The sequence below is a fragment of the Silurus aristotelis genome, assembly GCF_946808225.1.
Source record: "Silurus aristotelis genome assembly, chromosome: 9".
In the NCBI taxonomy this organism is placed as follows: Eukaryota; Metazoa; Chordata; class Actinopteri; order Siluriformes; family Siluridae; genus Silurus; species Silurus aristotelis.
In genome coordinates, this window is record NC_139582.1 from 15,254,844 (window position 1) to 15,265,755 (window position 10,912).

General features: G+C 41.3%; 1 protein-coding gene across 2 annotated transcripts in view; it reads left to right on the forward strand.

Moving 5' to 3' along the window:
- The window catches only part of mdga2a (MAM domain containing glycosylphosphatidylinositol anchor 2a), a 30,057-nt gene that overhangs the window by 9,648 nt on the left and 9,497 nt on the right, over positions 1-10,912 (forward strand). For both annotated transcript variants that reach the window (XM_083550852.1, XM_083550853.1), the window contains exons 4-11: positions 523-719; positions 2,206-2,338; positions 2,817-3,086; positions 8,257-8,586; positions 9,095-9,388; positions 9,522-9,791; positions 10,139-10,287; positions 10,494-10,671. In XM_083550852.1, the coding sequence (XP_083406978.1) occupies positions 523-719; positions 2,206-2,338; positions 2,817-3,086; positions 8,257-8,586; positions 9,095-9,388; positions 9,522-9,791; positions 10,139-10,287; positions 10,494-10,671 (1,821 nt within the window). The remainder of the gene's footprint in view (positions 1-522; positions 720-2,205; positions 2,339-2,816; positions 3,087-8,256; positions 8,587-9,094; positions 9,389-9,521; positions 9,792-10,138; positions 10,288-10,493; positions 10,672-10,912) is intronic.

Consider the following 10,912-nt stretch of genomic DNA (forward strand, 5'->3'; position numbering starts at 1 on the left):
TGGTGTTATTTGTATAAAGCTCATAATCAGAGTCCCAAATCAGTGTTATATTTGTAATCGATTTATTTCTTTATGTTTTAGTGCCGTTAATTAATCTCATATGTTAATTAGGGTATGAGGAAAACCTTTATGATTTTATAAGCAGCCAGGTTCAGCTCAGGTTCGGCTCGGGTTCGGCTTGGATTCAGCTCGGGTTAAGATCGGGTTCGGCTCAGGTTAAGCTCGGGTTCGGCTCGGGTTCAGCTCGGGTCCGGCTCGGGTTCAGTTCAGGTTAAGCTTGGGTCCGGCTCGGGTTAAGATCAGGTTCAGCTCGGGTTAAGCTCGGGTTCGGCTCGGGTTAAGCTCGGGTTTGGCTCCGGTTCAGATCGGGTTTGGCTCGGGATCACAGGTTGGGGTTAAACACACACCTGACTGTAGAAGGTCTTTTGTGTGTGTCTGAAGCGACACCAGACGTCAGTTGTGCAGGCAGTTGAACTTTGACCTGTTGATTGCTCAGTGATGACTGGATTATTTGATCTGCAGATCTCGATGATCCAGTAGTGACAGTACACCAAAGTGTGGGAGAAGCGAAGGAACAATTCTACTATGAAAGAACGGTTTTTCTCCGATGTGCAGCGAACTCCAACCCCCCGGTGCGCTACAGCTGGAGACGTGGACATGACTTTTTGTCTCAAGGTTCTGACAAGGGTGTGGAGATCTATGAACCTTTCTTCACACAGGTAGGCTTTAAAACATCTCCAAATGTTAAAGTTATGTTTGTGATGAGGATTAACACACTTTGATATGTTTGTAAGTTTGAGGATGAACTTCTATCTCTCTTACTGATGAGGGTTTTTATTGTTATGGTACATTAATATGAGCAGAAATACGAGTTAACGGCACAAATGAACAGAACTGTTACACTTATACACTATTATTCATGGATTATTATAACTGCATTACACCAGGTATAAGTATAAACACATTTATTTTAAATATTAACATACAAAATAAAAGATTTTCTAATTTAGTCTGTTTTTAATCCTATATTTAATCTTTTATATCCATCCTAAAAAAATCCTAAAAAAAAATCATACATTTGGATCAAATAAAATAAAATCAATAATCAATTAATTCATGAATAATCAGTCAATTCCAGCATTTTGCAGTGAACTTTTCTAAAAGAGATTAGATTAGTTATTTGAAATTAAGTTTTTGTACAGAACAGTGAACAATTTAAATGGTGTTCAGGCCAATAAACTCTGGAGGTTTCTGGTCATACGTTTCATACCGTTCATCCATGTTGGGCTTCTGACATCATTCCTTCATCGTTTTGGTTTTATTGTGTTATAATGCTGCAGGTTCTCTGCCAGAATAGATTGATATTTGAAGCATTCCATGATACCATGTGACCTTCTGCCATCACCATGCTTCACCATGGCCATTGTGCTCTTTGGGTGATGAACATATTTTCCAAAGAGTTCTACCTCTGTCTCACTGGAACACATTCACACAGATACAAGTGAAAATCCTATGCAAGGTGGAGGATTGTGTCAATGAAAAATCAAAACATCACTGGGGCTCTAAACAGAAGAGTGATGTTCTGCTGTAACACAAACAAAGTGGGAACGGTCAAGTTTTTTTTCCCAGATGTTGGGATTTGACTAATACCTACTAGAAAACCCAGTGTGGAATAAAACCAAGCTGTTTCTAACCAATCATAAAGTCCCCAATAAGAGAGATTGAGGATGCATCAGATTTAGATGTTTCATTGACTTTTCTCAATCTCCAAGACCACCAGGCATCACACTGTGGAACTCTCCAACATTAGCTGTGAATTCCTCCTGAACCACATTCCTTGTGTTCAGGTATCCAGTATGAGTAGTTCAGTGTGATGTTCTATGAGCACGTCAGAAAACTCCCTTTTCCACCTGGCAATCTGTGTTTTCATGTCCGGGGAGAGGGAATGAAGAGGGTCTTTACAGGTTCACACTTCTAAGACTCACCACCAGCTCCTCCCACCCAGACCACCACTTCCAGAGTCACAGGAAACACCACTCTTCATGGTTCCAGGGGATGGAGGTGGAATCTTCTACGCATCACTTCGGTCCTTTTGCCTGAACTCATTGTTGAATTCTACGTTAATAAATAAATATTACACATGTCGCTGAAGTTTTCTTTCATGAAATTAATTTCTTGTTGTGTTTCACTGTATTTCCAACGCAGGGTGAAACGAAGATACTGAAGCTGAAAAACCTTCGCCCTCAGGACTACGCCAACTACACATGCACTGCTTCAGTACGCAGCGTCTGCGGCATCCCTGATAAGAGTGCACTTTTCCAGCTCACCAACACTACAGGTCGGTTGTGCACACGCTGACAAACATCAAAACTTCTCTTCAGTCCTGTGTTGTGCGCTGGGAGATTTCCTGTAAATACCACTGCTCTAATGTACCCTGTAATACAAACGCCTCAGATATGGAACAGAAATCTGAACTAATTCTAAACTAATGACTACAGAACGTAGCCTTCTGCATCACTTTGTTTTTACTGATGATTTTATTTCTCTACAAAATCTGATTGCAGCACACAGTCTTTATCTCTGACTATCTGCTAGGTGTCTGGTCTGTCTGTATCTCCAGTGCAATGATGTAGAGGCACAAATTACACCCAAATATCCCTTTAATCTTCAACTTCTTTTACCCATCTTAGATCCTTCAGTTTTAAAAGATGGTCAGAGGAACGAAGCCAGGAACAGGGTCATGTATGTAGTTATGTGTAGATCAGCTTTTTATAAACAATTAAAGTACTATTTTTCTGCTTGTTTTTCTTAATTAGCGTCTCCAAGTATTAAGCTGCTAGCAGAGGATTCCATAGTGGCCAACCCTGGACAGACCCTGACACTCGTGTGTGTAAGCACAGGAGGAGAACCTACACCGGTCCTCACATGGATACGACATGGCGAGAATCTTCCTCTAAATAGTCTTCTGAAAGGTGGAACTCTTACTATAACTTCAATCAGCACAGAGGACTCGGGTGTCTACAGCTGCATTGCCAGCAACAATGTGGGAAACCCAGGCAAGAAATCCACAAACATCATCGTGAGAGGTTTGTGCTGAGTTTCTCACTGTGCACTTTAAAATACTCAGGTCATAATCGCTCTTTTTTTCAGTCTCAGTGTTTCTGAAATGTACGTATAAAACTCTTTCTCTAATCTTATCGGTTGCAAGGTTCCGAGAATAAAGTCAAGGCAGAACCTGAATAATTCAATCACATTCAACTGCCAACAATCTACAAAATAAACTTTACATAAGTCAATATTACAAATAAAATCGTCTTATAACTATGACATGATCATCTGTTTCTACTGTAGAGGTGTTGAGCCGTGGTATTTAAAACTTCCCTAAATACTGAATTCAATTCAGTTTCTGCTCCAAATTAAACTCCAGTAAAATCATTCAAACAAACTGTTTTCTTCAACCTGTAATCTATTCATAAACTCAGAACATTCACCCACACAAACTACACAATCTACACCACCTACACTAACTACACAAACTACACAATCTACACCACCTACACTAACTACACAAACTACACCACCTACACTAACTACACCACCTACACTAACTACACCACCTACACTAACTACACCACCTACACTAACTACACTAACTACACAAACTACACCACCTACACTAACTACACCACCTACACTAACTACACCACCTACACTAACTACACTAACTACACCACCTACACAATCTACACCACCTACACTAACTACACCACCTACACTAACTACACTAACTACACAATCTACACCACCTACACAATCTACACCACCTACACTAACTACACAATCTACACCACCTACACTAACTACACTAACTACACAATCTACCCCACCTACACTAACTACACAATCTACACCACCTACACTAACTACACTAACTACACAATCTACACCACCTACACTAACTACACTAACTACACAATCTACACCACCTACACAAACTACACCACCTACATCAGCTTCACTAACTACACAATCTACACAACCTACACAATCTACACCACCTACACTAACTACACAATCTACACCACCTACACTAACTACACAAACTACACCACCTACACTAACTACACAATCTACACCACCTACACTAACTACACAAACTACACCACATACACTAACTACACAAACTACACCACCTACACTAAGTACACAATCTACACCACCTACACTAACTACACTAACTACACAAACTACACAAACTACACAATCTACACCACCTACACTAACTACACAATCTACACCACCTACACTAACTACACAAACTTCACCACCTACACTAACTACACAATTTACACCACCCACACTAACTACACAATTTACACCACCTACACTAACTACACAATCTACACCACCTACACTAACTACACAATCTACACCACCTACACTAACTACACAAACTACACCACCTACACTAACTACACAAACTACATAATTTACACCACCTACACTAACTACACTAACTACACAATTTATACCACCTACATCAGCTACACTAACTACACAATCTACACCACCTACATCAGCTACACTAACTACACAATCTACACCACCTACATCAGCTACACTAACTACACAATCAACACCACCTACACAAACTACACCACCTACATCAGCTACACAATCAACACCACCTACACAAACTACACAATCTACACCACTTACATCAGCTACACAAACTACACAATCTACACCACCTACACTAACTACACAAACTACACAATCTACACCACCTACATCAGCTACACCACCTACACAATCTACACCACCTACACTAACCACACAAACTACACAATCAACACCACCTACACTAACTACACAATCCACATCAGCTACACGAACCACACAATCTACACCACCTACACTAACTACACAATCTACACCACCTACACTAACTACACAATCTACACCACCTAAATCAGCTACACAAACTACACAATTTACACCACCTACACTAACTACACAACTCACACCACCTACATCAGCTACACTAACTACACAATCAACACCACCTACACTAACTTCACAAACTACACAATCTACACCACCTACATCAGCTACACTAACTACACAATCCATACCAACTACACAATCTACACCACCTACACTAACTACACAATTTACACCACCTACATCAGCTACACTAACTACACAATCTACACCACCTACATCAGCTACACTAACTACACAATCTACACCACCTACATCAGCTACACTAACTACACAATCTACACCACCTACACTAACTACACAAACTACACAATTTACACCACCTACATCAGCTACACAAACTACACAATTAACACCACCTACACTAACTACACAAACTACACAATCTACACCACCTACACAAACTACACAATCAACACCACCTACACAAACTACACAAACAACACAACCTACACAAACTACACAATCTACACCACCTACATCAGCTACACAAACTACACAATCTACACCACCTACACTAACTACACAATCTACACCACCTACATCAGCTACACAAACTACACAATCTACACCACCTACACCAACTACACAATCTACACCACCTACACTAACTACACAATCAACACCACCTACACTAACTACACAATCAACACCACCTACACTAACTACACAATCTACACCACCTACATCAGCTACACAAACTACACAATCTACACCACCTACACTAACTACACAAACTACACAATCTACACCACCTACATCAGCTACACAATTTACACCACCTACACTAACTACACAATCTACACCACCTACATCAGCTACACTAACTACACAATCAACACCACCTACACTAACTTCACAAACTACACAATCTACACCACCTACATCAGCTACACTAACTACACAATCCATACCAACTACACAATCTACACCACCTACACTAACTACACAATTTACACCACCTACATCAGCTACACTAACTACACAATCAACATCACCTACACTAACTTCACAAACTACACAATCTATAGCACCTACATCAGCTACACTAACTACACAATCAACACCACCTACACTAACTTCACAAACTACACAATCTATACCACCTACATCAGCTACACTAACTACACAATCTACACCACCTACATCAACTACACTAACTACACAATCTACACCACCTACACTAACTTCACAAACTACACAATCTATACCACCTACATCAGCTACACTAACTACACAATCAACACCACCTACACTAACTTCACAAACTACACAATCTATACCACCTACATCAGCTACACTAATTACACAATCTACACCACCTACATCAACTACACTAACTACACAATCTATACCACCTACTCTAACTACACCAACAACAGTCTACACCAACTACAAACTTAGTCTAAAACCTGGAAAGGTGAACAGAGGAAACCACTTCTCCTGCTCTTAACTTAAATAGCAACACACAAACATAAGGATGCTGGTCATGAACTTTAGCTGTGCTTTAAATCCCCACAGATTATTCAGATCAGATACCTGGGCATCTGCACCTCCGTAAGCACATGGACTCTGGACTGTCTAACCAACAAACCTCGCGCTGTGAGATATCCCAGTTACCTACAGTATAATCTACCCTCATTATAACTACTGGTGTCCCACAGGGTTGTGCACTGCTCTACTACCTGTTTACTCAACTGTGTACTGTAGCTCTAAATAACTGCATAATCAAAAAGCAGAAGACACTTCCCTGTCTACATCAAAGGGACTGAAGAGTGTCTCTATGCTCCTGGGTGTCCACATCTGTCCTTACACTGTAACAGCATCTATACTTTTATATCCACTATAGAAGATACAGATGTGGATGCTTTGAGCCAGATGCTTTGGCCATTGTAAAAAACACTGATTAAATGGAATTGAATATTTCTAGGACATTTGATGATGAGGTTTAATGGATTTGTCATCTTTTGTCCATCAGCTTTCAGTTATGGAATGTTGCTGCTCTGCTTTATGACTGACTGTATGTCTGGAGCTTTTAGTTTTGAGCCCTGCATGCTCACGTCTCAATTTGTCTTTTTTCTGCTCATATTTCAGTGTAATTACACCATTAGGCACGTAGTAACAGTGCAGCTCAGTGGACAGTAAGCACTTCTTATAATGAGCTCTTTAGGCTATTAGAGGGGGAGCTGGATGAGCCAGACGCTTTGCTTCTGCACAGATGGCAGAATCTCAAAATACACAATGGATTGGGAAGAAAACGATATTACATGGGAGGATTGTGAACTCCAGTAATCTCACTGCATGCTGCTATTGCAACCTGCACTGAGCTTAGCACAGGTGCATCTCTGAACTCTTTCCATGTGCTTGTGAGACAGATGAAAAAACATACACACTCAGATAATGTAACGTGGCAGGGGGATGCTGAGCCCATTGATTATACATTATTCAGCATTTGGGATGACATGACAGGAGCATTCAGCCCCTTTCAGCCAGGATCAGTTGTGTAGTGTACAAAGCTGTATAATACCTTCTGCCCAGATTCAAACAAATGTTGCAAATCCGACATGACCACAGATCAGCGTACTGAGGGAGACGGACCCACTCAAACACTGCTAGAGCTTCTTACAGCAGAGTAATGGAATGTTTTCAATCAGCCCAGTAATCACCTGACCTTAAACCACCTGACCTCGACACACCTGACCTTAACCCACCTGACCTCAACACACCTGACCTCGACACACCTGACCTTAACCCACCTGACCTCGACACACCCTTTACTTACTGCAGTCACACTGAAGGCAAAAAGACCCACAAATAAGCAGTTGCTGAAGTACAATGATGTGTGTGAATGACGACACACAGTCATGGGAAGAAATTTTAAGAATTACTGAAGTCATGAAGATGTTGACTGAAATGTTTGTAGTTTCTACATGAAGTTAACTTATGAATCTTGTTGAGGTGTGGAACAGAACTGCAGCAGATCGCAGTAGGAGAGGAAATAATGCCCTGTGTGCCACATTGTGCTCAAATCACTGCCAACATACACGTGTGGATTATTGAGCTATTCTTTAGATTCATTCTGAATGTAATTAGTCTTTAATTGCAGGATTTAATGTTCAACAATATTGCAGTTGTTCTCAGAGTTCCTCTTCCGAAAGCCTGGTCCATCTTTCTTTATATGTGGAGACACAATAAATATATTATAGTCAATCTACACTATATAATACTTCATGTCCTCCTCATCATGTCCAGGTCTGAAGAAAGGTCGTTTTTGGATCACACCTGACCCATATCACAATGATGACAACATCCAAATTGGACGTGAGGTGAAGATCTCATGCCAGGTGGAGGCCATGCCAGCTGAGGAGCTTATCTTTAGCTGGCTGAAGAACGGTCGAGGTCTTCGCAGCTCTGAGCGCATGGTCATCACCCAGACTGAAGCTGATGGTGCACCAGGAACCACTAACCTGGACATCATTGACCTCAAATTCACAGATTTTGGCACCTACACATGTGTGGCATCACTCAAAAATGGAGGCATACCTGAGATTAGCATTGATGTTAACATCTCATCCACCACAGGTGAGTGAGGATACAGAGGTTCTAATGGACAGGAAAGTGGTTCAACCAACCAACCAATGGAACATGGACTTCATTCTTTATCTTAATTAATAATGTGATATTTTAACACTCGAGCATCTGTTCATCCTGCAAAAGAGTCTTCATTTGTTGAACCCGTTTCTGTTGTCCCAGAGGAAGAGAGGCTTCAGGGCAATTCATTAACATTAAAGTGAATGTGTGTCTGGGTGAGAAGATCAGAAGGTTGTGTTTATTGTCTGTGTTCTGTGGTTTGTTTTATATGTAAATCCTACACTGGCCTCTCATTAGACCTCCTCCGGCTGCCTGTGGGTTATAAAGTGGATGTCCGTGGCTGCAAACATCATTTAATTCTTAATATTTTATTTTAGTTCGGGCAGCTGATGTTTATAAAGATTGTTTCACTGGAACTTTACTAGTTCTAAAAAAGACCTACATATAAAACAAATTTTCTACTAAATTACGGCAGAGTTGTTGATCTTTTCTACCCCAGTTCCCCCGAGCCTGACGGTCCCGAGAGGGAAGTCCCCTTTAGTGGTGAAAGAGTCTGAGACGGTGGAGCTGCAGTGTCTGGTGTCAGGCAAACCCAAACCCATTATCCTGTGGTCCCACGCTGACAGAGAAGCTCCCATGCCAGATGGAAGCATGCAGATGGAGAGTTACGATGGCATTCTGCGCATTGTTAACGTCTCACGTGAAATGAGCGGCACATATCGATGCCAGACGAGTCAATACAACGGCTTTAACGTCAAGCCCAGAGAAGCTCTCATTGAGCTCATTGTTCAGTGTGAGTCTCCAAAAGGCATACTTCTTTAATTAGGCAAAAAGACTAATTAAAATATTTGGGATTGTATATCATGAGCTTCATTCAAGAATTCAGTTGTTTTATTAGGTCTTTGTTTGTCTTTTTTGTTTGACAGACCCCCCTGCAGTGGAGCCGACGTACACAGAGTTACGCCAGGGTCTGGGGCGGGCGTTCACCATCACCTGCAGAGTTCTGCGTGCACATCCGTCACGTGTGCTGAAATATGAGTGGAAGCTGGGCTCACGCCTCCTCACCATGGGCCAGCTGGATACACGTGATGATACAGAGTACCAGGTCAGGGCACTAAACCGTGAGGGCTATGGTGCCTACACCTGCGACATCACCAACGAAGCCGGTTCTGGACGCTGTACTTTTCTTGTCACTGGTAAGACTGAGGCGTTTATGGGCTCGGCTCCTTTACTGCAGATACACGAGGGGATGAGCTACTCTAAAGCACATGGATAAACACATTCAGATACAATCGAGGATCTTTAACAGAATGTACCATAAACAGTGTTTAAAACGATGTAGTGACATTTTTACTACAGTCGCATGCACTTTGGGATGCAAATATTTACACCCAGATACACACACTCACACACACACACACGCACACACATAAATAAGCGGTAAATGTACAGTAAAGCGTTATAAATGTGGATCCTCAGATCAGGAGTGTTAAACTTCTACTTGTGTGAAATAAACACTTATATGAAGTTCTGCTGATTTCAGGGAAGGCCTTTGCTCCAGAATTCTACTATGACACCTACAGTGCACTGTGGCAGAACAAACCCAGAGTATACGGTTTTAAACTCCAGTGGACGCAGATGAACCCCAACGCAGTGGACCGCATCATGGCCTACAGGCTTGGTATTAAACAGGTCCATCAATTTTCTCTCTTTTCTCTCCACTGACACACACTGCAAGATATTTAAAAGCACTCACCTGTTTTTCATTTCATTAGTCATTATTTATTTTATTTCTCTGATCGTGTTATTTGTTATTATATAATGGCTTATAGTCAGTCGATCATGTTATTAGAAATCACTCGTCTTAGTCTTAAAAGTAATGAGTTTTTCGGGCTCAGACAGGACAACAGAGATGGTGGGAGCAGGAGATCCCCATGGAAGGCACCATTCAGAAAGGTGAGCTCATTACCTACAACTTGACTGAGCTTGTGAAACCTGAGGCCTACCAGGTCCGCTTAACCCCCATCACCCGCTTTGGAGAAGGAGATTCCACTGAGAGGATCATCTACTACAGTGGTGAGTACAATGAGATCGGACAGAACTGTATATGTTTCATACTCCAAAAGTGAATAAATGAATAAAACTAATGTTTCAGTTTTCTAGCACTGGTTCTTCTGTCATTGAGAATATTTAGACTCTTATTGTGAACGCTGGTGAACTCACAGCTGCACATCTTTCTTGGAAAAGACTTTAAACTCATCTTTCATTAGGCAGGTCCCATGCTGCAGAAGAAGAATAATCTGAATCAATCAAAAAT